Source organism: Eubalaena glacialis, chromosome 1 (genome assembly GCF_028564815.1).
Source record: "Eubalaena glacialis isolate mEubGla1 chromosome 1, mEubGla1.1.hap2.+ XY, whole genome shotgun sequence".
In the NCBI taxonomy this organism is placed as follows: Eukaryota; Metazoa; Chordata; class Mammalia; order Artiodactyla; family Balaenidae; genus Eubalaena; species Eubalaena glacialis.
The window spans coordinates 126,339,386-126,366,635 of NC_083716.1; the positions used below are offsets into that span (position 1 = coordinate 126,339,386).

At 46.8% G+C, this 27,250-nt stretch overlaps 1 protein-coding gene across 9 annotated transcripts in view; it reads left to right on the forward strand.

The window, feature by feature from the left end:
- The window catches only part of MGAT5 (alpha-1,6-mannosylglycoprotein 6-beta-N-acetylglucosaminyltransferase), a 362,899-nt gene that overhangs the window by 253,564 nt on the left and 82,085 nt on the right, over positions 1-27,250 (forward strand). For all 9 annotated transcript variants that reach the window (XM_061183287.1, XM_061183259.1, XM_061183249.1 and 6 more), the window contains one exon: positions 5,931-6,064. In XM_061183287.1, coding sequence (XP_061039270.1) covers positions 5,931-6,064 — 134 coding nt within the window. The remainder of the gene's footprint in view (positions 1-5,930; positions 6,065-27,250) is intronic.

Genomic DNA, 27,250 nt, shown 5'->3' on the forward strand with positions numbered 1-27,250 from the left:
ACTGATGTTTCCCTTCTTCCCAACATCTACTTTGTGACCTAGATAAAAAATATGTTCATTTATCTATTTAATAAATATTTATTGAACATCTATACTATACCAGGCCTGAGCTAGGTTCTAGGATAGAGTGGTGAGCTGCCTTAGCTAATGATGGATCCTGAGAGGAATGGGCTTTGGTTTGGGAGCTTGTGTGCAAAGAACGTGATGCTGGAAGTAATTCAGGCATGACCTCTGCTGCCTAGTAACAGAGCTCTGCCTACAAAGTCAGTCACACCAGGTAATGAAGCATTCATCATTGACTTAATCAGTCGTTCATTCAAAAAATATTTCCTCAGTTCCTACTATGCTCTGGGCTCCTGGAAGTCGGAGGCACGTAAAACATGGCTCAGTCCTCAAGGAGCATATAGTCATAAGTGGAGACAGTGACGTGTGATAAGGACTAACTCTTCGTGGTCTAAGAGAGCAGAAGAAGGGTACTCATCTCAGTCTTAGGGAGTCAGGGAACCCTTCAACTAAGAGGCGATGAGAGCTGAGACTTAAAGGCAGGAGGAAGTGATAGACATGCCAGACACATGCCAGCGTGAGATAAGATGGAAAAACATGGCATTAAAAACCCCGGGTAGGTCATGAAGAAGAGATATCCGTGGAAGGGTGACCTGGAACGACAGGTATACTTGGCGCTGCTTCCCCCTGAGGGAAGTGAAGCTTTTCAGCAGGAAACTGCCATAGTCACATATTTGTTTCAAAGAATACCTTGTCAGGCAACACGAAGAATGGATTGGAGTTAGGAGGCAGTGAGAACGGGACGAAGGGGCAAGGCTGGAGGTGTGGAGACTACTCGGAAATCCACTGCAGGGTTTACGCGGGTGCAGTGATTTCGATAGTCATTGATTTAGATAGTCAATAATTGGAAACATCCTAAAGTGGTAGGGTGTATTAGACAGGATTTCGGTCAAACTGGCTTGGTCACAAGGGTTTGTTGGCTCTTGTCCTGGGAATTGTTAAAACCGGCTTTAGGCAGAGCTGGATTCAGGGCTTGGAGGATCTCTTTACTCTCCCTATCTTGGCTTTGCATGTCTCTGGATTTGGCATCATTCTCAGGCAGGCTCTCCTCACATGGGCACGGAGATGACATTTGCAGCTCTAGACTTCTACCCTGCCAGCTGAGTAACCGTAGCAGCAAGATGTTGACTCCAAAAGTAACACGCTCACCATGGAGCAACTGTGATAGGCGAGACTTGGATGGTAAACCCATCTTTCACGTGAGCCTTGGTCAAGTCGAGTCCTGTGGATCATGTGCCCATCCTTGGCGGCATGGGGAGCGAGGGACATAAGAGGTCGGGATTGGCACCAGTTCAAGCCCCCCGAATGGAACAGAATTGCATGGCTGGTGTGGGAAGTGCAGTTAGTTCCACTAAGTGATGCTGGCAGACCAGAACCATGGGCATTCCATCTTGAGGGGGTGAGTCTAGGCACTGAGGTATTGTGCTGCTTTAACAAGTGCTGATGAGCCATGGTTATTACCCCAGAAAGACACCTGTAGCACTTGGCGTAAGAGAAAAAAGAAATTCACAAAAGATCCAATTTTGTAAGACCCAATTTTGGTTTGAGGATTAAAAAGGATCCATGAGTCTAGAAAAAAGGAGCCTAATAGTGGTTATTGCTAGGTTGTAAAATGATGGGTGACATCATTCTTTCCTTATACTATCTTTCTCTATTGTCTGAAAAAAAGATATACCCTGAGAATGTGTTTCTATTATATCCAGGAAAACCGTTTCTATTTAAAGAAAAACTTACCTATTGAAGTTTTGACAAGATTTGATGAGGTCAGAACTAGGAAAGGTGAAGAGGAGAGAAGGGGGTGATGGCTTTTGAGAAGCTGACCTCCCCTGGACTTGGTGAATTGGATGGCTGTGAGGCTGCAGAGGGAGCCCAGCTGGCTCTGCAGTTTCTGCCCTTGGTGACTAGGTGGCATGGAGGTCCCCAACACTGCAGGGCCAGCCGTGGTTAAAGGCTGGCAGACATCTGTTAGAATGAATTTTGTACTTCTTAAGAGATGTTTAGAACTAACTGGTTGAAAAATCAGACCTAGGAGAACTTATACTGTTGAAAGAAGGCTCAGTTTGACTTAATAAAAATTGTGAATTACATTTCAAACGAGGACATTATAACTGCTTGGTAGATATAGTGTATACCTGATTTATTAAGTAGTTGGTAAGCTCCATGAAGACAGAAACTCATCTTGATGTTGTAGTTCCTCAATACCTAGCATATAAATGTGGTTCATAGAAAGAGTGCTCTAAAATGTTTGTCACTGAATGAACTATTCCAGCTAAACTAACAGTAATTCTTAAAAGAAGTCATTGCAGGAGTCAGCTCAGGAAACTCACCAACCTGATTTGGTTTGTAATCATTTGTAAATAGGTGCTTTCCAAGTACTTAAAATAATGCTTTTCTTAATAAGAAAAAAATGTCCTAAAATCATTTAAAGATCATTTCTAATGTTTAGGAAATCCCTTCCAGTTTGTACCATGTAGAAAAAATCAGCTTGCTTCCACATACATATAAGTTGCTCACGAAGCTGAGGAAAGTCTCTCCCTCTCTCTCTCTCTCTCTCTCTCTCTCTCTCTCTCTCTCTCTATATATATATATATATATATATATATATATAGAGAGAGAGAGAGAGAGAGAGAGAGAGAGAGAGAGAGAGAGTGAGTGTGAGCGTGTGTGTGTGTATATATATATGTGAGTGTGTGTGTGTGTGTATATATATGTATATATTTTTTTTATTAGTCTTTCATGTGTATTTTGGTCTACCTTACAATATTATTTTCCTCCAAAGCATGTTTAACACTCTGGTTCACAGAGTCCAGAAAATAAAATATTTGGACTCTGAAGCTGTATATTAAAGTGCTTTAAGGAGCTTGGGCTCTGGAAACAGCTGGTCTGGCTCTGAATCCCAACGTTGCCATTTCCTGGCGTGTCAACTTGGGTAGTTTAAGTAACTCTCTCTCTCTTTTCTCATCTGTACAAACATGTTGTAAGGTTGTCATGAAGATATAATGAAATGGTCACTATAAAGCACTCAGATTGTCAGTTATTTTAAAAAAATCACATTTGTTTACCGCCTGGGTTGGAGTGATTTCCAAAAGTACAAGATTTCCTGTGTCTCATTTATGATGGGATTTCTTTGATTTACCTTGAAATGTAAATACCTTCGCTTTGAATACCCTTCCCACAGCTGAAGTCTGTGTTCCCATCTGAAGGCAAAACAAAAGACAAAGCTTGGCCTGAGGGTAGATCTCCACAGAAAGGTCCTTTCAGATCCATCAGCCTGTACTTTCGGCTTTTGGTTTATTATAAGCAACTTTAGGAAGACTTGTGTTCAGACCAGGGCTCGTGATGGGGGTGACACCAGGAAGGCACCCAGCTGCTGGCCGGCTCCTTGGAAGCGATGCACGCCTGCTCTGTGGTTACTTCCGAATCACCTGCCGGGTGAGTCTCAGCTGAGCATCCCCTCATGTTACAGGCAGTCAGTGTCCTGTGGGTCCAGTGTGGCCTGGGAAGAGACATGGCTGGTCTGCCTGCTGCTCCTGAAATGTGGCAGTGCGTTTCTAAGTGCTACCTCTATTTTTCCTTAAGTCTCACCTGAGCTTCTTAAACTGCTCCTGCAGGTTTTTGGTCCCCAAGTTTAATACCGCAGACGAGAGAGAGGAGTTGAAGTAAGGTGTGTGGATGAAAACTTAGAGGAGAGCTTGTATGTGTAATTTATTCCTCATACAGTGTCCAAATAGTCAATTTAGTACCAAATGATAGTCATAAAATGGTAAAACCTCACCATTCCCCACAAGTTTTTTATTATTTATTTCTCCCTCCCTCCTTCCCTCCCCCCTCCCTCCCTCCCTCCCCCTCCCTCCCTCCCCCCTTCCCTCCCTCCCTCCCCCCTTCCCTCCCTCCCTCCCCCTTCCCTCCCTCCCTCCCCCCTTCCCTCCCTCCTTCCTTCCTTCCCTCCCTCCTTCCTTTCTTCCCTCCCTCCTTCCTTCCTTCCTTCCTTCCTTCCTTCCTTCCTTCCTTCCTTCCTTCCTTCCTTCCTTCCTTCCTTCCTTCCTTCCTTCCTTCCATCCACGCCAGGTCTTAGTTGCAGCATGCGGAATCTAGTTCCTCACCAGGGATCGAACCCAAGCCCCCTGCATTGGGAGTGCAGAGACTAGATAACTGAACTGCAGAAACGAGTATCTAAAGCCTGGTGCTTTAGTCACCACATAAATTTTCTGAAGATAAAACCACGATTTCAGAGTTTAAAGTGTCAGATTCTATTTCAGAATTTCTACGATGAACCAAAAGTTTTAAAAAGAGATTTTTTGAGCTGCCTTATCGACATTTCAAGTGCATGCAGGCTCTCTTCCCGTCCCCCCAGACCCCTTCAAACCCCCTTCCCTCCATCTCCTCCAAAAGGAAAAAATGAAAGCAACCATTGCCTCTTGTTGGCAGTAGAACTTATTCAGTAATTTACTTTCCAGCCAACTGCAGCCATTGCCATTGCCTCTGGGCACTTGTTCAAAAATGACGGAATGAAATAACAGATTGGCCAGACCACACACGACTCCCCAGTCACAACCCTTTTATCTCGTCTGTCACCCCCATTAGGCAGCAGCCTGGGAGACGAGATGGTGGTCACGAGTATTTAGGCAGCTCGTTCACGTCCACAGCTCACGGCTCTCCACCCGGCTTCCTGGTTCATCTTCCTGCGGGTGCATGAGTGGGGCCCGGGCCTTCAGATCCCTAGAGCATCTTTAAGGGCTTCTGTCCCTGCTTCCCACCTGGGAGAGTCCTGAGAAAACCAAAACAAGACACAGGAACCAGCTTCCTCCGGTTGTCCATTGTTGACCACCCACCGGTGAATGAATAGGGCACGGGCAGCACTGTGTCGATTTCACTGAATATCCAGTCTCTCTCCACTTAAGTTATTTTTAGTTGTTCTATTAAGGTCAGTCAAGCCAAGCAGTTGCTTCTTTTCATATTGTGAGGCCTCTGCAGGCTTGGTCATCTCCTGCAAAGCAGATTTCTCTGGCCAGATGACTGGATAGGAGAGGAGGGTCTGTGTTTCCTTGAGAGAGACTCATTTTCTGACTGTGGCCTTCTGGTGAAATTTCTTTTTAAAATTATAGGCACAAGATGTTTGTGAAGGGTATGGGCTTGCTTTCTCCCTTGGTCAAGTGTTAAAATAGAGAAGTTTAGAACTCAAACGAGGAGCGATCCAAAGGAAAATGCCTCTTCTCTTCCAGAGTAGTCTATCCTGGAGACTAGACGTGGTTCCTTAGGGTGGTTGGCTTTTGGTGGGATGGGGGGGGGGGGGGTCCCGTCCCAGTGAGCTTCACCTTTTATTCTGTCTTCGTCCCATCCATCCGTTCAGTACACAGCCCCAGAATTACATCTGTCATTAGTGAGTGATTCTTGGAGGAGGTGCAGGGTTGGGGTTTTGGCCCCCCAAATCCCCTTTTGCCCTACTGGATGGTGAACACACAGCTGGAATAGATGAGAGCAGCAGGGAGGACCATGGATTCAGCCCTGCTCCCTACAGATTTCTGGCCACTAGTTGGTAAAACCTGGACGAGGGAGACAATAGCCTTGGGCTGAGCAAACAGGAAGGAGGGGAGAACCCAGCTGAATGGTTTTTAAACAGATGGACTTTCCACTGAAAAAAACAGGATTGGGCTTGGGTTAATCCATCCTGGAGAGGATTGTTCTCCGTGAAGGTTGAGCTGGGGCTGGGTGGGAGCAGGCCACCCCTCGCTCCTCCCAGGTAAGAGAACAGGGTGAAATGAAAACATTTAAATATGTTTGAGACAGCTTCCATGACATTTGTAATTGTTGGTGTTTCTTCTTGCCAATTGAATCCTAACTGCCCTGTCCCGTCCTTTCCACACCAGCTCACACGCCAGACAACAGCTTCCTGGGGTTCGTGGTCGAGCAGCACCTGAACGCCAGCGATATCCACCACATTAACGAAATTAAGAGGCAGAACCAGTCCCTTGTGTACGGCAAAGTGGACAGCTTCTGGAAGGTGAGTCAGTCTGTGCGTGCCTCTCGCTCTGAAAAGAAGCTTGTTGCGTAATTTAACTTTGATCCAGGGAGTAATCAAGCCAAGTGCCCACGGCTTGACGGGGTCTGCTTAGAAGTAAAACAGAACATGCAGGGATTTGGGCTGATCGGCGTTTGGGGGTCTAATAAAGGCTATATGTACCTGCTCATGTGTACAGTGGCTGCACAGCAGTGCCCCTCACTCTTTGCATTTTGGAAGTGATGCATTCCGGCTCCTTTCCCATCCTCTGCTTGCTTCCAGAAGCCAGGGCCTCACAGGGGCTGGATACCTTTCTGGAGCAAAGCATTGCACGAGGAGACCCTTTGCCAAGTGACTCATTTCCTCTGCCCTCTGTGAAATGGTTTGTAAAGGGAGGCAGCTCCCTTTGCCTGGGGAGGGCAGTGGCCCTTGCATCCTCTTGGCTGTGGTCAGTGCTGTGGTCGGTACTCCACTACGTGGGAAAGGGAGATGCCTGCCTGGGTTGGCTGCAGGCAGTTTACATGGGGACATCTTGGTTGAAACAACATTCTTGGCCACAGGCTGAGCCAGGTTTTCCAAGAACACTGGACTGTTGGGCCCCTTGGTCCTCCTGGGTTATTTATTTCCAGGCCCCATCTGGGGAAGGTATGAGAGAAGAGGAACCGGATTGGGGCCTGACCTGTTGACATGGCATGCAAGTCTTTTTATAAGGAAAGTCTGCCTTAGTATGCAAATTTTGCAGTATTTTGGAGGACGTGTTTGTACAAGATGGAACAGTCTCCAGGACTTTGAAAACATGCCTCTTCCTAAATATAAAAGTTAATCACTTTCTGGAATGCTCAGGAACTGTGCTCATGTTACCCTGTCTCCCTTACTTAGGAAGTTAGAAATCTGATCACTGAGAGAGCACACATGATGTGCAGGTGAAGGATTCCCTGTTCTTGGTTTTCTGACCCCGTGTTCAGAAAAGGGAAAACATTGCCACCCCCTTTGCAGTTCTAAAATGCTAACTATGTGGAAGGGACAACACATCAGCCTGTTTCCAGGGAAGCTGATTTATTTCCGGGGAAGCTGATTTATTTCTAGGGAAGCTGATTTATTTCCGGGGAAGCTGATTTATTTCCGGGGAAGCTGATTTATTTCTAGGGAAGCTGATTTATTTCTGGGGAAGCTGATTTATTTCCAGGGAAGCTGATTTATTTCCGGGGAAGCTGATTTATCTCCAGATAACTTTCTTTGCTATAAACAGCTAGAATCCTGTCTTAGTTCAGTACAGTGGTTCTCCACTGGGGACAGTTTTACCCGCCAGGGGACATCTGGCAATGTCTAGGGACAATGTTGGTTGTCATGATCGAGGGTAGGGACCCTGGCATCTACTGGGTAGAGGTCAGGGATGCTGCTAAACATCTGCTGCACAGGCCAGCCCCACAGCAGAGAATTATCTGGCCCAAAATATCAGTAGTGCCAAGCCTGAGAAACTAGGGCTGGTTAATAAGATTTATTTCCTAATGTATTATCCCACATTTTCTCCTCTCAAGTAGAATAAAATCAGTTGAGATTATAAATGGTTATTTAAGATGTTCCCATGAATTTATATATCTTGCTTGCTTTGTGTCAAAATCAGCCCTGTGTGAACAGAGCATTTTTCAGCTGACATTCAGGTGAACTTGGGTTGAAAAGGGCACATTGGATGTTCTCATTCTCAGCTCCGTTGTAAAGAGAATGGATCATGGCGCTGGTTTTAGGAAGACTTGGGCTCTTAAAAAAAAAAAATTGTAACTCCCTTCTCCCTCCTGCACCTGTTTAAAAAAACTAGTTTGCATGTCCACGTGGACTTGACCTTGAAATTATACACTTCTGTTTTGGACCCAAGTGCAGCTTCTTCCTAGGTGCTTCTGGCAGCTTTTTCAGTTTCCCTGGAAAAATAAAACAGTAAATTGGTTCTGAAGGCGTTTTGGACAAAGTAATGCTGCCAGTAAAAGGATGATTTTCTAGATGCCAGTCAGAATCCCAAAAGTATTAACCACGTTGGCCCAAGTGGTTTAGGGTTGGAAGTCCCTCCAAAACCCCACAGGTGACCTGACCTTCCCCATGCTGTGCATCACTCAAGTATTACCAAAGACTGAGTAAGTGGTGAGTCTACATTAGAATTTGTTTGAATACCAAAAATCTGGGGTGTTGTTTCCATTTTAATACATTATTATTACCCAGCATTCTTTGATGCGAAAGACCCCAAAAGATGAAAAATCCTGTAAAGTTTTCACATAAATTCAGGACATCATCTCAGACTTTTGAACACAGCACAGTATATGAGAGTTTAGTTTCTTTCTTCAAAACTTCCCCATCCCGTAGTACCTAGTGCATAGAAATCAGTCACGTTCAACACTGACTTTAGCTAGCAGGAAGGTTGGTGTATTTTTTTCCAATCTTTTGCCCCATTCCCTCCTCCCACCCAACCAGACGTCCTTGGGAAGGAGAGCAAGACTGTCAGTCCTGGGAGGTTTGGGATTGCAGCGGGGGCACGTGGGCTGGCACAGCTTTGGACCAGATGATTTGGGCCGTCCTCCCTCACCCTCAGGTTCTAGGGCTCACTGAAATTCTGAAGACAGCTGCTATGCTATCACTCCTACTCCACTTCCTCCCCACCTGCCAAGGCACGTGATTGGGGAATGCCACCCCATGACCCCTCCACCTTTCGCCGATTGGCCCAGGGGGTTGTCCTCTGACCCAAGGCAGAAGGACATTGGTGGTTGGCTACCGTGATTCTGGCTCAGAAAGCCAAGCTAGATCAGTGGGATTCTTCACTTGACATTGGAAAGTAGGAGGGCAGTGAGCCGTGGGTGCAGAAGTCAAAAGGATGTGTCCAGAGGTGTGATGAGACCCAAAAGCCTTCCAGGAGTCCAGTGATGAGGAAGCAGGACTGATTTGGAAAGGGGAGAGGGTGTTGTTGAGAGGATGATGCAGCGGAACCACAGGGAGGAGAGGTACCACCGTGAGAAATGTGGGTGCTTTGCAGGGGCCGGGTGGGAGGGCAGACAGACAGAAACCACCCACGCAGCCTGGAGGGAGAGAAAGAGTAGTTGCTGGAGTTTCTGGAAGCTTTCTTTGTCCAGATCATACATGTCTGTCACACTCTGTTCCCTTCTAATATCCTGAGTTGTTTCTGTTCCTTGTAGTCATACGAAGGGTGTCTTCTAAAATATGTCTTCCCTGCCTTCCAAGTGCCTATCAAGAAATACAGTCTGTTAAATATACAGGCTAAGGAGGCGTGGGCTAACTCTTCAGCTCCCCCCACTGGCCCCCAGTTCATGGCTGAGGTACCCTGTGGTCTTGTCCTCATGTTATAATACATAGTGGAGAGGTGGCTGGGAGAGACGGGACCTTGCTGTCTGATTCCAGAACCCAAAGATGCCTACTTAAGAAGCATCATTACCCAAGACCCTTAGCATCAATTGAGACTGCATACAGCCTGATTCCAAGTACAAATCTCTTTCTTAGCCCGATAGCCCACAGTTCTAGGTTCTCCCTGTCTACCCTGCTGCAGTCTGGTCATTGGCATCAGCTAACACATGTGCCCAGAAGGAGAGAAGTCTGTCCAGTGTGGCCAGATTCAAAGTCCTTCAACATCCTGTTACCTTAAGTCATCAGGGAGTGAAAAATTAGGCAATTCTGTAAAAATAAGGGATTTTGAAAATTGTAGAAATTAGAAGTAATTGAAATCTTGCTTAACTGTATTCTTTATTTCCATGTTTCTTTTTAAAAAAAGTATCCTGAGCACAACTGACGCTTCTGTTGATGGTGGGTCAGCATTTTACATATTTATGATCCCACCATGATGTTCTTATTACTTCTTGATACACACCTGCTGCTAAAGTAACTGTTCTGAAGGCCTTGCTTTGAGCCCCTCCAGGGAATAAGCATAGCTGCTGAACCACAGGCTGGAGTTCCGAGGTTAGCCTGCAGTTCACCAGTGTGAGAGGTAATTAACCACTTTCAGCCTTAGATGCCTGACCTGGGAAATGGGAGCAGTAACAAGTACCAGGTAGAGCGGGGCTTCTCAGCCTTCATAGTGCATAGGAGTCACCTGGGATCTTGTTAGAAGCTGCTAACTCTGATTTAGACCTTCTGGGGTGGGGCCGAGATCCCGCATTTCTTGAAAGCACCCAGGTGAGGCACAGGTGATGCTGATCGAAGCACAAGGCCTTGGGATGTTTGGGCTTGTGGAGAGTGCTTGGCCCTGAGTAGCTGGCCAATCAGTGAGTAAATCATCCCTTTTTCCTCTTCACTTTGGCCTTCCTGCTCCTCCTGTCAGGCTGCCAGCTGTTATGTTACTTTTTACTCCTATAGCGCCAGGCACCCCCCAAGTCTCACTTCCCACTAAGCACATTTCTGTACATTTGCAAACATTGCTACTGCTAGTCTCTGGTGCCTGGCTCCTTCGAGGGGGGCAGACCTGTGGTGAGTAGTAGGCCCGGTGTCTTCCTGGTCATCTGCCGTCCTGGTGTGTACAGTTGGTGCCTACTGGGCAGTAGGGTGTAGTGGTCAAGAACACAGACGTGGGTTCAAATCCTGCCTCTGCCACCCCTGCCTGATCTTGGGCAAGTTGCTTAACTTCACTTGGCCTCATTTTTCCTGGGGATGATGGCAATAGGGTTTCTGTAGTGATTGAATGCAATAATTTGTGTAAAGTGCTTAGAAAATGGCCTGGCACAGAGTAAGTCGAAATAAATGTTTGCTGCTATTATTAATATCATTATTGGGGTCAGATTGGAAACATAGTGAGAATTGATGGGGATGTGAGATTGGGGGTGTGCAGGGTAGAGCCTGTGGGGAACTGGCAAATACAAGCCTGCGCCCAGATATTCAGATTCCAATTTTGAAACTCTGGCCCCTGAGTGAAATTTGTCTTTGTAATAAAGTTTTATTGGGACATAGCCACACCTGTCCATCGCCTATGGCTGCTTTTGCACTAAAGTGGCAGAGTTGTATAGTTGTGATAGACACTGTATGACCAGCAAAGCTTAAAATGTTTATTATCTGGCCCTCTATAGAAAAAGTTTGCTGACCCCTGAATTACACCATGTCCCACGTAAACCAAGTCTCTCTGGGAGGACACATTTGGCCAACAGTCCCTGTTGGATCTCATCAGGGGTCTTTTTAGCTTGTTTGGGGGGTTCTTGGTTATGTTCTGTATAATTCAGGCCGATGGATAAGCAATCCATGGAAAATGAAGTGTGATTTTACTAAAATCTCTGTTACTATAAAGACAGAGGCCCCAGCCCTGGGCCTGGCACCTCTTAGTAGTAGGCAATCAGCAAAGGCTACCGCTTATTCAACAGCTAACGCGTTGATAATAAAAGAGGGCCTTATTAGTGTGGTGTTTACGCGTCTCTGGGCCTTTCACAGCCATCATTTAGGGAGGTGCATGATGATTCCTTCCGAGGAAGCAAGGGCAGCTGTTACCTCCTTCACCATGCTGCTTTCTAGAGGAGAAACCGACTCAAGGAGATGGAGGGACTTGGCCGAGGTTCTGCAGCCCATGGCATGACAAATCCAGAACCAGGATCAAGGTTCTGGCCCCCACCCCTCTTGGAAAGTTGCCTCCCTGCTGCCACTTGCTGGAGGGGCTGTCTGCGCCCCTCACGCCCACCCCCATCGGTGAGTCCATGCTTAGAGCAGGATTCAGAAGCCAGGAAGCAAGGTCTGCATGTGTGACTTAGGTGCACAGCAGGAACCCTGGACAAATACTGGTACAACAGGTAAAACATTGCTCCCGGGTGCTCACCACACAGATGAGGAACTCAGCAACAGCCTCGCAGCCAGTTCTGCACAGTAAATACACCTGATTTGAGCACTTCCAAGTGTTCCTGGCTCCAGACCCCAGGGTCCTGGCTTGCCCCAGTCCTAGCCTGCCCTGGCAGCAACCAAAGTCAGCTAGTCTCACCTGAACTTAGAAAACTCCTTTTTACCTAGATGACAAAGACTGTGTGTGGTTTTTTTTTTTAATTTACTTTTTTTTATTAAGTATTGTTGATTTACAATGTTGTGTTAGTTTCTACTGTACAGCAAAGTGATTCAGTTATACATATACATACATTCTTTTCCATAATCTTTTGCATTATGGTTCATCACAGGATACTGAATATAGGTCCCAGTTCCCTGTGCTATACAGTAGGACCTTGTTGTTTATCCATTCGATATATAGTAGTTTGTATCCGCTAATCCCAAACTCCCAATCCATCCCTCCCCCACCCTTCTTCCCCCTTGGCAACCACAAGTCTTTTTTTTTTTTTTTTAATTTTATCGAAGTATAATTGATTTATACAGGTCTGTTCTTTATGAAAGATTGTGGTTTTAAAGCTTCCCCTAAAATGACACGTAGTCCCATACCCACAGGCCCCAGAACAGGGAAAAGGATGATTTATTTTTACTTGTAGTATAGTTTTATTATCACATTTCAATTATTAAACAATGAAATTTCCAAACAGATATCCCACAGAACTACCTTTTTTTTTCAATAAAAATGTTACACTACTATGGTTGCTTCTCACATTCAATGTTTACCCTATATTCAGGTTTCTGATAAATCAACTGTAAGTTGAAATTCTGTTTCTGAGACATTTCCTGGCATACTAGGCAGTGCATTAGAAAAGAGATGATATTGCATTTAGTCTTTAATAATGTTTTAAGCGTCTCGATATAATTAACAACCATTCAAAACGAAAGTGCAAATGCGCAAATGAAGGAGAACAAGTTTCTAAGCCTATAAATGCATCTTATAGGATATAAATCCATACAACTGCAAACAGCAATGTAATACAACCTTTCCCTTCTCTCATCTTAACTTCCTGCCCCCCCCACGTTTAAGTTTGTTTGTTTGTTTGTTTATTTATTTATTTATTTATTTATTTATGTATTTATGGCTGCACTGGGTCTTCATTGCTGCGCGCGGGCTTTCTCTAGTTGCAGCGAGCGGGGGCTACTCTTTGTTGCGGTGCACAGGCTTCTCACCGCGGTGGCTTCTTTTGTTGCGGAGCACGGGCTCTAGGCGCGCAGGCTCAGTAGTTGTGGCGCACAGGCTTAGTTGCTCCGCGGCATGTGGGATCTTCCCGGACCAGCGCTCAAACCCGTGTCCCCTGCATTGGCAGGCGGATTCTTAACCACTGCACCGCCAGGGAAGTCCCTTCCTGCCCCTTTTAATCCATTTTCCACACAGCAGCAGCCCATGTGATCTTTTTAAAAATGTAAATTGGATTGTGTTCCTCCTTTTCTCCAACCCCTCCGATGGCTTCATTGTGAGCTTAGAGTACGTTGCGTTTCAGGTGCCATCCGGCCGGTCGGCAGTGGAGCGGGCTCCCTGCAAGTAAGCCACGCGTGCTCTGCCCCCACTGCTCTCCCTCCGCTCCGCAGGCTCTGGCTGCGCAAGGCCTCAGGTGCCCTCCCCCACTCGGGGGCTCAGCCTCTGCAGGCTGTTCCCTGCCCGGGCACCCCGCAACCCTCGCCTCCTAGGGCCCCCTTGTCCCACGTGTATGCCCTCAACCAAATGTCGCCTCTCCCCATCTGTATCACAACATCTTCTTCCTTCCTTTTGTGTAATTTTAATCATCTTGTGATCATATTTATCTTTTTCTGTCAGTCTCTTCTTAATTGCTAAGAAATTAAGCGATTTGAAGACAGGAATCATTATGATTTTGTTCTACCCAGCGTGGTGCCTGGCACATGGTTGGCATGCGGTAACTAGTGAATGGATGAATCTCCTTTTGATTTCTTTGAACACTGATTTATATGCGGAGTTTAGGGTACGACTCGGAATGCACTTTGCTTTGGGCATCGCCCTGTGCTCTTGTCTGAGGGACGCTGGAAGGAGGGATTTGAAGGAAAAGGAGTGGAGCGCTACCTGTGTCAAGAGGTTTTCAAAACCCCTGGTGAAATGAGTAGGGAGAGGACCTGGGAAGAGGCTGGGACCCGGCTCTGGGCCAGCTCTGCCGTCATCTTTGGGATTTGGAGCAGCACCTCCATCCTCATTTTCCTCCCTTGTATGAATGAAGAAGGTATTGGTAAAAAGGAGTGAATTATTGATACACCCAACAACATGGCAAACCTCAAAATAATTACGCTGAATGGAAAAACCAAACATAAAAAAGCGTCTCTACTGTATGGGTCTGTGTATATGAAACTCTAGAAAATGCAGACTGATCCATGGTGTTGGAAAGCAGATGGGTGGTTGCCTAGAGAGGGTTGAGGGAGAAGGGTGGGTATATCTGCCATCTTGATGGTGGTGATGGGTTCACATTATATCCATATGTCAACACTTATAAAACTGTACACTTTAAATGTGTGCAGTTTTTTCCTTGGAGGGCAAAAATTTGAACAGATGACCATGTGGGGGGAGGAAACAGGCTTTTGAATATGTTATTCTGTACAACGTGCCTCAGAAACCAAGCATCTGGGAGAGAAAACGTTCATCGTTATGATGTTGCCAGAAGCCATTATATTGCCTTTAGAAAGCACATGTGGCCATGGATGCAAGTTTAAAAAATGTGCAGTTTATTATTTGCCAGTTATACCTCAGTAAGGCTGTTAAAAATTAAATTAAATCAAAGTTGGCAAACAGTGGCCTGTGGGCCTATGGCCTGCAAGCTAAACATGGTTTTTACATTTTGAAAGTTACAAAAAATACAGTAAGTAAATAAGAACAAAGGAATAAAAGACAGATACCTTATGTGTTCCCACAAAGTCTACAATATTTACTCTGAGTCCATTTACAGAAAAAGTTTGCTAAGCCCTGGATGAGATCAATAATTATTCACCTGTGTTCGCTGGGGCCCTGGGGACCAGCTCCTGCGGGAAATAGAGGGGCGGCTGCACGATATGGCCCCCACTTACCACAGCAGCTCTGGTTTACCTGTGGCATAGATTTGGATTTCCAGTCAAATTTCACTGGGAGAAAGGGTTCAACTGCTTTAAACAACCAAAAATAAATCTTGAAAGTCTCTAGACTAGGTGACCTCTGAGTCTGAGGTAGAATCGCATACTGAAAACTGTGTCATTATCTAGCTCACTGATTTCGTTGATTTGGGCTTAAATTAATGCAAAATTGGAAATGGGAGTTGTTTGGAGAAATGCCGTTTTATTTCGTAATAGGGTTTAACTGCTCTTAGTATATTGTTTTAATGAATTGCCGAAGACTTTTTTCATTAAAGGACGTACTGAAATCCTTGAAAAGAACACATTTTTGTAAGAGGTTAAACCTTGTCATCCTGTTCTTTAAGGTACTTGGCCGGACTTTTCTTCCCAGATGAGGTAGAGATAAACCAGATACATTTAAACCTACCTTCAGTCAGATTGGCCTGTACGTTTTGAAATAACGAAATTGAGCTCTGTCTTGGTGAGATTTTTCTGGAAAATGTATTGTGATCGCAGCTTGCGGTTTTGGTTGCAACCAGAAGAGCATTCAGAAGCATCCCTGTATCTCCCCCAGTTTATTCCCCTTGGGGTCGGGGAGTCAATCAGAAAAGACCTCATCACCATCCCTGCGAGACCACACCTGCCTAGAGGCAGGACCTCCATGTCCCCGTGCAGATGTGCCCTCCAAGGCGGCTGCTGGCCGAGCCTCAGTCCCCTGTGCATGCCGTCCTGCCTGGCTTAGCGCCTGGCCCACAATAAAGGGCAGTCACTCTGCAGAGCCTTTTCCCACGTTCAAGTACGAGCTTGGGGGTGGGGTGGGGGGAGGAGAAGGAAGAGAAACCAAATGCAAAGAGAACGTCAGGCATGAATCATTGGCTTTTCAGATTTTAAGGGCTGCAGTCCAAGAGACTTAAGGACTTTTCGAAAATAGCGTGGGCCACGTGCTGACTGTACCTAACCCTGTGTGGCATCTGATGTGAGCTCGTCGGTGTGTGAGGAGTGAACTTGTGAACTCGAAGCTCAGAGAGCCTTGGGTGGCCTTTTCCCCAGCTCATCATCCTAGCGGTCTGCCCCCTGTTTCAGCCAGCTCTCCGCTGTCATCTTAAACCCACCAAGGTTTTCTTGTCGATGGTCAGAGAGAGCACATCCTCCTTATCATCCTTCCGTTTAAGCCCAGAGACATGGATTGGAGACAGTCTAGAGCACTTGGAGGAACCCTGGGTGGGAAAGCAGATGCCCAGATTCTAATTTCAGCTGCACCGCTTGCTGGCTCCTTGTCCTTGGAATTCATTTGCCCTCCGGGTCTCACTTTCCTCATCTGCAAAATGAGGTAGAGGCCTGGATATTCTTTGGTTTTGTTCCCCAGAGTTCCGTGATTCTGTAATCTGAACTCCTTGTTGGCCTCCTCTAATGCTTTCAGGAGCAAAGGCACAGGGAAGATCACCTCCAGGACAAGTTTATGGGCCGTCAGAAATAGGGCAGCGGGATAATTGGGCCAGGCCAGGCACAGAATCCATAAAACCGACTGCCTGGGGAAAAGGACGGGGTTGCTGGGACACAGCATTCGTGTGTGTAAAAGAGATTTCAGGAAGTCCTTGACGGTAAGCTTATGTGAGTCAACAGTGTGGGGAGCTGCCAAGAGTGGATAGCAGACCTTCGGTGGTAAAGAATGAAGGACTGGTGTTCCCATCCATTTGAGAGCACCTAGTGGGCTCCAGGGTGTGGCAGTCACTCTGATAGAATGAAGGACTGGTGTTCCCATCCATTTGAGAGCACCTAGTGGGCTCCAGGGTGTGGCAGTCACTCTGATGGGGTTCCATCCTGGTTCTGCCCTGACCAGCTGTGTGATTGCAGGCAAGTGCCTTAGGTTCCCTGTGCCTCTCTTCTCTCATCTGTAAAATGGGTGGTAATAATAGCACCCCTCTTTAGCGTTCTTAGGAAGATCGCATGAGTTAATAAATACAAAGCTCTTAACGCAGTGCCTGGTATTCATTAGTATCTGTTAGTTTTGCTGTTATTATCATCAGCTAGCCAAGTCAGAGCCTTTTGACTGGAAGGAGTACCATGTGGGGTGACTCGGAGCATGCTTTAGGAAGACTGCTTGAAGAGACTGGCATGCCTGGCCTGGAAACAACAAGCCTGATTGAGGCTGCAGGTGGGCGGGTGAGAACTCCAAAGGGGCGGCAAACAGATGAGGAATCAGATTGGTCCTGGATGACCCAAAAAAGGACAGTAAACGGGCTGCTCGCTGCTCATGAACTTGCCGAGCTTTCAAGGAAGATCAGGCGAAGCATAACAACCGTCAGTGCCGTCCAGAGATGAGGCAGGCCTCCTGGGAAGCCATTAACCCCCCCGCTGCTGTTGGCGGCAGGAACATTGGCAGGGCTTTGGAGAGGTGTCCCTGGTACCAGGGGACGTCAGGCTGCCTGAAGTGTACTGAGAGAGGATGTGTTCGTTGAAGGCGGGTGGAAAAGGGCAGGAAGGTGGGAGACAGGAGAAGGCACTCCAAGGAGGAAAAGCCCCTGTGGACATTTTTTTTTTTTTTAATTTATCTATTTATTTATTTATTTTTGGCTGTGCTGGGTCTTCGTTTCTGTGCGACGGCTTTCTCTAGTTGCGGCAAGCGGGGGCCACTCTTCATCACGGTGCGCGGGCCTCTCGTTGCGGAGCACAGGCTCCAGACGCGCAGGCTCAGTAGTTGTGGCTCACGGGCCTAGTTGCTCCGCGGCATGTGGGATCTTCCCAGACCAGGGCTCGAACCCGTGTCCCCTGCATTGGCAGGCAGATTCTCAACCACTGCACCACCAGGGAATCCCCAGGACATTTTTTTTATTTTTTTTTTATTTTTTTTTACTGAAGTATAGTTGATTCACAATGTTTTAGTTTCAGGTGTACAACAAAGTGATTCAGTTATATATATATATATATATACACACACATATGTATATATACACACACACACACACATACGTATATATATGTTTCTGAAAAAGAATATATTCTTTTTCAGATTCTTTTGCCATGTAGGTTACCCCATGAACATTTTTGTTTAGCCATCACAACATTTTTTTTTTTTTTTTTTTTTTTTCTGGCCTCACCGTGCACCATGCGGGATTTTAGTTCCCTGACCAGGGATTGAACCTGTGCCCCCTGAAGTGGAAGCATGGAGCCCTAACCACTGGACCGTCAGGGAATGCCCAGCACAACATTTTTTAAATTGGGAAATTTTCCATTTGGGAAGGTTCATCTGAAAAGCCAGAATCCCCAGTTTCTCTTGAAAATGTAGGTGGCGTGGCCCACTGGACTCTTAACTCCTCACATGCCAAAGAGTGGTTGAGCTGAGTAGTGGCTGCCTCCACGTATGGGTTAAGGGATGTTCCAGGGGCGATAGCCCTTCTGGGGCCATCTCTAACCTCCATGGCCTGCTTGGCCCCCAGAGGTATTTGAGATTGTGACCTTGCCCTAGGGAGGCTAGGAAGAAGCCACCCTTTCTGTCTACTGCTTTCAGGGAGTAGGTTTCCTCTGAAGAGGGTGAAGTGACAGAAAAAACGTTGAATGGAAGACTGAATTCCATGTTTCATCCGGGCCACGTCATCCTTTGAATGGCCTGTGTGGAAGTCTGCCAAATTGTGAGGCATAAGCGGAGTTTGAGGGGAAGACGAAGGCCATTTGCAGCCTGTGGTTCCAGCAGGAAGCCCAGGTCCTTGAAATCTGTATGTGAGGCTTTGAGCTTTTCTTCTGGTCAGAGCCCAGCCCTGATAACATACTGCCAGAGCTACATCTGCCAAGTGGTCTTGTAGTTGAAACAGAGTTTCAACCTTTGGGTTGGCGATTGGGGCGGCTGGGAAGAATGCATGGCCATCGACTGTGTATCTGGGACTTGGAGCCAGTCAGCTTACTGCTCATGTATAATGTAATAAAGTCTTCAGGCTCCTTCCCACCCGGGAGTGAAAACCTCTCCTTTCAACCCAACTGCTAGAGCCTCTCAGGGCTACAGTTGAAGCAGCAGCTCTGTTGTAGGGCCATGCAAGGACTTGGCCTGGTCCTCTAGGGTAGCAGTGATTTATGGGGGTGTTTTTGCTAAAATGATTTCCAGCCTCTGTTCCAAGGAAACGCAGGAAAGTTTAAGTCAGTGCTTAGAATCTAGGTCAGTGTTAACCAAACCTGCCTGATCATAAGTTCCACCTGGGAATTTGTTAAACGTCCTGATGTAAGGGGCCCTCCTCAGAATCAGAACCTCCAGGGAAAGGACCTGGGAATGCTATGTTGCTCCAGGTGATTCTTTTAAATAGGCGAGTTTGGGAAACACTGCACTAGGTAGTCAAAATTTTCCTAGATCAGTAAAACCTTAATCACTTCCTTTCCACGCCTGGTGGACGGCTGCCATGTAGCCAAGCAGCGCCTCATGCTGTAGAAGATGTGTGTGCCCTCGTTTTACCGGGCAGTATCCTGTGCTCCTAGCCCCAGGCCCATCCCCCAAGGACCCACCCTCTTATTTCCATGGTCATAGCAAGTTGCCTAAATTAATCCATGCAAGGGTGCCGTCACCTGGTACCAGTTCCAGTTTGAAGTCTCTCAAGAATGCTTGCCTTCTAATCCAGTAATTCAAATAAGAATTTGTAGGAGTTTGAGAAGTTACAAAGCACTTCCACATAACCTCAGTTTTACAGGCATCAGTTTCACAGGTGATAAAGCCTCGGAAACGTTTAGAAAAAAACAATCCACCTTAAGGTATGGATGATAGTTCTTTTGATGCCATTCCTTTTACTGCAATGTGTATACTTTGAGAGGTCATGAGTGGTCCAAACGTGTGAACGATGAATGGTGGAATTTCAGGCCTTGTCACAGGTGGTTAGGGCACTGTTTGAGGGCCCTAGGGGTGGAGAGTAGTTTTCTTGGTGCCCCTCTGGAGAACCACCATCCAGTTGCCTACTCTTGTCGGTGACTGACAGCTCCCACAGAGGCATAAACAGCTGAGTGTAAATTACCGCAGCTGGGAGAAGAAAACATATCAAAGTCTTGTGGGTGAAAAGAGGCCCCTCATGCCCAATAGAGGGTCCCCTCCAAAACCCAGGGCCGGCTGGGGTATCAGGAGGCTGAGGCAGCCAGCGATCATCGTGAGGGTCAGGTGCTTCTGGAAGGTTCCGAGTCACTGCCTGCCTGCTCTCATAACTCTGGGATGAATTCCTTTGTAGCTCTTAGTAAACACAGCTGTTGTGGTTGTAATTTGCCTCGAGGCTTTTTACTATTACTCCAACCCTAATAGTTTGGCAACCGGTATGGGAACAGTGGCGCTTAGGGATGGGTGAAGAAGTTACTGTCTGAGAGCAGAGAAGAGAGCGTTGGCTGACTGTGGGCAGAAGCCACTGAGTGATGCCAAGCGTGTGGAAGCCGTGCTGCACGGAGAAGCAGGGTGACCAGCAGGCCTCAGGTACCCATGTGCTTGCTGAGCAGCATGGGCCGCGGCCAGAGGACCGTGCAGAGAGGAGTTACGAAAGTGCTGGGAGGCTGTTCCTTTCAAGCGAAGAAGGGGTTAAGATCATTCTCGAAAGGAGAGAGAGACATAATGCCTGTGAATTTATAACAGTCTGAAAGGCGTGCCATTCTGAATGTGAGGCACAGATTTGTAAGAACAACTGAGATATCGTATTGATATAATGTTTCCCTCAAATAGAACATTATTTAAGGACAGCTTCTAGGAATATGGTTTCAGATGAGACTTCTAGGCATCGTTCGAGTTCTTCCGAAAGCGCAGTCACAACTAGACGGCACACATCTGTACTCAGCCACGCCAGGCTGAAGCTGCTTGGGCCTGTTAAACGCAGAGATCCTGAGAGCAGAGGCTGAGCAGGGCGGTGGTCCCACACACCTGCTTGCAGCATCTCAGCCCAGCTGAAGATGTGCAGTCCCAGGAGACTTGAGAGACGTGGAGAGATTGACCAGGACGTCACCACCGTCCCCCCTCAAGGAAAGCTTCCTGGGGGGAGGAGAACTTGGATGACTTTGGTTGGTTGAGGAATACAGGTCCTTGAGGCTACCTGCCTTCGTCCTGGGAGAATGAAGTTCATTCTCCATCAGCCTTGCCAGAGAGGGGCTCAGACTCAGCGAAAAGAGGATGCCTTTACATGGGGTCCCTGTGGTCCGTATATCATCCCTTGTTTAGAAACTCAGCAAAGAAAGCAAACTCATGGCAGTAGAAGGAAGTAGAAGTGCGGATTTCTGGCTGTTTCTTGGAGAAAAATGCCAGGTAAAAGTATTGTTTTAAAACGAGATTAGAAGCAACTCAGATTATAAATCTGAGTATGGTAGTCAAATAAGTTGATCGAGTGTGTTGGGCTGGTTGCAGGAAGTTTGACCTCTTGCTGGTGCTGTTTACACTGCCATGGGGACCAGGTGTACGAGGTGCCTCTGTGAGTTGGCACCCAGGTGGCTTCCCAGTCCAGCTGGAATCCTTGAGGAATAATTTTTTTTTTTTGAGTTTAATCATCTCCTTTTAAATTTTATTTATTTATTTATTTATTTATGGCTGTGTTGGGTCTTCGTCTCTGTGCGAGGGCTTTCTCTAGTTGCGGCGAGCGGGGGCCACTCTTCATCGCGGTGCGCGGGCCTCTCACTATCGCGGCCTCTCTTGTTGCGGAGCACAGGCTCCAGACGCGCAGGCTCAGTAGTTGTGGCTCACGGGCCTAGTTGCTCCGCGGCATGTGGGATCTTCCCAGACCAGGGCTTGAACCCGTGTCCCCTGCATTGGCAGGCAGATTCTCAACCACTGCGCCGCCAGGGAAGCCCGAGGAATAATTTTTGGTAGGAACTGAAGCTGTGGACTTTACCTGTATAACCTTCTACATCAGCGCAAAGCCATGTCATTGAGACTTGGAAACAGGCCCTGCAAGGACAGTGCTGGTGGAAGGGTTTTATAGCAGAAATACAGTTTGGGAGCATCATTTACAATGTACAGTGTTTCTGGAAGCAGAATTCATCATTTTATTACAAGAAGAGGTATTATGACCATTGAGAAACTGATAAACCAATTGAGAAGATTTTTTTTAATGTAGTTATATGTGTGCTTCTCAAATCATATTTAGCATCTATATACAACTTCATACTGAAATAAAAATCATATAAGTAGCATATGCTCATAAAATCTGGCTGTGCAGCCCTCAGTACTGAATGAGTCCATCTGTACTCAAGATAACTCGGGACTCCCTTCCCCCCGCTCAAGAATCCTGGTCCAGCCTGGGGGACAGCAGAGCTCCAGGGAACGCTGGAATTATCCCTTGTCGATTGGAATTTTTATAGCTGGCTGGCCTTTGCGTCTCCCTTCCCTGATTCTGTTTAACTAGCTTGAGCTCCTTGGGGAAGTGTTGATGATAATGGCGAATATTTGAGCACTTCCTATGTTCCAGGCATGATCCTCACAACAGTTCTATCAAGTCAATACTATTATTAACCCCATTTTCGAGTGAGCAGCTGAGGCAGAGATTAAGATCCTGCACGAACGTAGTAAGTGGCTGAGCCAAGATTTGAAGTATTGAATACTGCAGCCCCTACACTGACCACCTCCCAAGAAGTGGACTCTCCGTAACTTCTTCCTCTTTCTCCTGCCCATTCCCTCAAATCCCAGGAGCCTGACTATATCCACGATGGCATCGATAGATTTCAAGGAAAAGTTCTGTAGGATTCTGTGTGGAGACTTAAAATCCCATATGTAGAACTAGTGGAACTGAATGGGTGAAACCATTTGCCTCTGTCCCAACTCTAAAGGTGAAACCTGCCCATTTTCATTATATGTAAAACAATTGTTCTAGAACCAGTCATTAGGAACCTACTTGCATATCAGGACTTACAAAGACATGTCTGCTCTTGGGGAGCTTGGAGAGATGGAAATACTGACCTGGACAAGTTAAAAGGGAGGGAAATTTAAAAACGAAGTTTAGGGACTTCCCTGGTGGTGCAGTGGTTAAGAGTCCGCCTGTCAATGCAGGGGACATGAGTTCGAGCCCTGGTCCGGGAGGATCCCACATGCCACAGAGCGGCTAAGCCCGTGTGCCACAACTACTGAGCCTGCGCTCTAGAGCCCGTGAGCCACAACTACTGAGCCCGTGTGCCACAACTACTGAAGCCCCCGCACCTAGAGCCCGTGCACCGCGACGAAGAGTAGCCCCCGCTCGCCCCAACTAGAGAAAGCCCGCGCACAGCAACGAAGACCCAATGCAGCCAAAAATAAATAAATAATAAATTTATTTTTTTTAAAAAAGTTTAAAACTAGGTGGAAGAGTACTCCCATGAGCCCAAATGGCTTTTGAAGATGTCGGGACTTTGAGGATGAGGATGGCCTCTGTAAGGCATGAGTGATGGTCCATGTGTGGGCTGGGGGACTCCACCTGATTTCCTTAATGAAGTCACAACTCACGGCTCAAGTGAAGGAGGGAGGGCCCTGGGCGGTAGTGGTGGGAGAGAAGGGGCCTAGGAAGCCAACAGCGCTGGCTTTCACCCAGTATCTTCATCCTCTGTCCAGAGTGCTGGGGAGTTTCGTGACTGCAGAGTGGGAGTCGGCAGGGGGCTCCCCCGTAGGGTCCTGCAGCTTGTCCTCAACACAACCCCAGAGGTCATGACCATTCCCATTACAGGGAATGAAGTAGAACAGTGTACAGCCCTGTTGACCCAAACCGATTGGTGACCGTTCCAGGTCCTGGAAGCCTGCCAGGGTTTGGCTGGGCCTCCAGATGGTGGCACTGAACTTGCAGTGAGTAATGTCAGACAGGCAGGACCTCTCCACCAGCTTTATAAGGCAGTACCATCACCTGCATTTACCAGGAGGAAACTGGGTCTGGGAGACATGGAATTTGAACCCCTGCCAAAGAGAGGATACATCCAGTTCAAAGACTGACTTTCTTTTCCTTCCTCCCTCCCTCCTTCCCTCCCTCCCTCCTTCCCTCCCTCCCTCCCTCCCTCCCTCTCTCTCTCTCTCTCTCTCTTTCTCTTTCTTCCCTCCTTCCCTTGTTCCCTCCCTGTCTCCCTCCCCTCTTTCCCCCACCCTTTTCTTCCTTTCCCCCTTTTCTTGCCTTCCCCTTCTTCCTCCCCTTCCCCTTCTTCTCACCTTTTCTCCTTCCCTCTTTTTTTTCTCTTTCTTTCCCTCCCTTTCCTCTTTATATATTTTAAAATATTTAGATCATTTGCTAGAATTGATATAGAGTGTTTGCTAGAGTTAATAATAGAGAATTTGTCCTAAATCAGACAGTGTCTTTTTATTTCTTAGCTCAGGGATGATGTTTACATGGAATAAATTGGCAGTTGGACAATTAAACCAGTAGCGTTTGGTAACAACTTGAAGGAGAAGCCGAGGTGTAGCCACTTTCGTGGACAAATCCCTCACCGTTTAGACCAGATAGTTAATTCCTCTTCAGTGACCCCTCAGCACAGCACATTTCTTGGTCTGATGGAGCCGTAGGAAGGAGAAAACTCTTCCTTATCCTTACCCAGTGGGTTATTGGATGCTGCTGGAACAAGCAGGCCTCTTCCCATCCTTCAGCTGAAGCCAGGGCCCAAAATACTAGATTAGCTTTGCTTACTTATATTTTGTGAGCATGTGCTGACTTGCAGGATCGTAATCCAAGGATAATGCCCCCCAAAATGGAACTCAGTTTGCAACCATTGGTAGGGTGGGTCTTCCTGCCAACACCGTCTGAGGTGATATGAGCTCAGCGCACCCAGACCCCTGCTCTGCCACTAACCATCTCGGTGCTCTGACCAAATCGCTTCACTTGCTAAACCATGTTCTTATCCTTCAGATGGGCTCACAGCATCCGTTTTGGCTACTCGATGGGGTTGACATGAGAATCAAACAATATATAGTTGAGAAAATACCTTTTAAACTATCACATGCTAGACAGGTGAACTGTTGCTTCAGACCCATTAGAAGTTCATTCAGCCAGAATGAGCAGAGTACCTCACCAGCAGTGGGTAAGACAAGAGTTTACTTTTCATCTGGGGGTCAACAGCCCAGGGCAGGGGCAATTCTCCACTTTAGGGTCACTAAAGACCCAGGCTACTTCTGTCTTTCTGCTCGACCCCCTTAGCATGCTGGCTTTTGGTCACAGAAACTCCTGCAGCTGCAAGCATCCTATCTGTGGTCAAAGCAGAAAGGAGGGTGATGGGACTGGAGCCAGCCACATCTGTTCCTTTATCAGAAACAGAAGCATCCCTGCTCGTTTTCCCCTGATGTGTCTCGTTATCTGACTGCGGTCACATGGCCATCCTTGGGCACAAGGGTGGCAGGGAAAGTGGAGGAACGGACGGTCGTGATCGGCTTTTCAGTCAGGATTCAAATATCCTCAAGGGTACTGGGATTCCTGTAACAAGGTAGAAGGGAAGGGAAGTGGATTTTGTGTCTGTGGCACGTTCACTTACCCCTTTCTCTTTATCAAAGTCAGATGACACTTTGGAGGTAGAACACATCGTTGGCAATATTGAAGAAGACAAAGTAAAAAATCTGTGTGCTCCGGGGCCCTTCCTCCCCTACCTGATGTGACTTGGTCATTCCGAGGGCTCCCACCATCGAAACTGATCAAGTTTTTCTTTATTCGGTCCTCTCTTCCCCACCTGTTTTCTACTCATGTTTTCTAGAGCAGAATTGTTGCCAGCTGCTCTTTTACAGAGAACTGGCTGATGCTCCTGCTGGCCTGATTAGCAGATGTGTCCAAGCAGGTACCATGGGCTTAATTCCAGCACAGTCCTCAACAAAACCCGTGTGGCATCTACGACACCCAGCACACGCCTAGGTGCTTTTTCTAGCCCTCCACTCCCAACCGCACTTAGGCCTCTAGACACAGGAAGTTCCCTGGACTTAGCAGGAAGGTAAGCCAATATGCCAGGTACCTGCTTACTGATGCTCAGGTACAAATTCACCCTTTCTAATTGCTCTGTGACAGTGGATCTGGACCCTAGCAGTATTTCTCCTTTGAAACTGGCACTAGAGCATTATCACTACAGGGTGCATTAAAGACCTCGCAGGAGGGAAAGGATGTGGCATCTGGTTCTCTAGTGGCTTGTGCAGCACCCAGGTCCTAAAGCGGGAGAGGGGGAGTTGGGGACCATGTGGCCGGGGCAGAGTGTGTGAGCTGGGGGAAGCAGAGCCTGTGGCAAGGTTCTCATCTTCTAAAATCAGTCTCTGTCTCTCTCTTATTTACCCTTACCAAAGTCAGATTGAACAGGCCGTTCGGCCATAGACGTGTCTATAGAACCCTAGAGGCAGGACCCAGCAATGACAGGCATGGGCTTCAGACACAGACCAAGATTCATTTCCAGGCTCTGCCACTTACTCACTGTGAGCTCTTTCACCTGACACTGAACTCATCTAAGCCTCGGTGTTCCCAACTATAAAATGGGAAGAGTAATATACAACAGACACGGTTATCTGGATTCCTTGAGATCAGTTAGTTTTTTTTAAACATCTCTATTGGAGTATAATTGCTTTACAATGATGTGTTAGTTTCTGCTGTATAACAAAGTGAATCAGCTGTACATATATATACATCCCCATATCCCCTCCCTCTTGCGTCTCCCTCCCACCCTCCCTATCGCACCCCTCTAGGTGGTCACAAAGCACCTAGCTGATCTACCTGTGCTATGCGGCTGCTTCCCACTAGCTATCTATTTTATATTTGGTAGTATATATAAGTCCATGCCACTCTCTCACTTCATCCCAGCTTACCCTTCCCCCTCCCCGTGTCCTCAAGTCCATTCTCTACGTCTGCGTCTTTATTCCTGTCCTGACCCTAGGTTCTTCGGAACCATTTTTTTTTCTTTTTTTTTTTTTAGATTCCATATATATGCGTTAACATACAGTATTTGTTTTTCTCTTTCTGACTTACTTCACTCTGTATGACAGACTCTAGGTCCATCCACCTCACTGCAAATAACTCAGTTTCGTTTCTTTTTATGGCTGAGTAATATTCCATTGTATATATGTGCCACATCTTCTTTATCCATTCATCTGTCAATGGACACTTAGGTTGCTTCCATGCCCTGGCTATTGTAAATAGAGCTGCAATGAACATTGTGGTACATGACTCTTTCTGAATTATGGTTTTCTCAGGGTACATGCCCAGTAGTGGGATTGCTGGGTCGTATGGTAGTTCTATTTTTAGTTTTTTAAGGAACCTCCATACTGTTCTCCATAGTGACTGTATCAATTTACATTCCCACCAACAGTGCAAGAGGGTTCCCTTTTCTCCACACCCTCTCCAGTATTTATTGTTGGTAGATTTTTTGATGATGGCCATT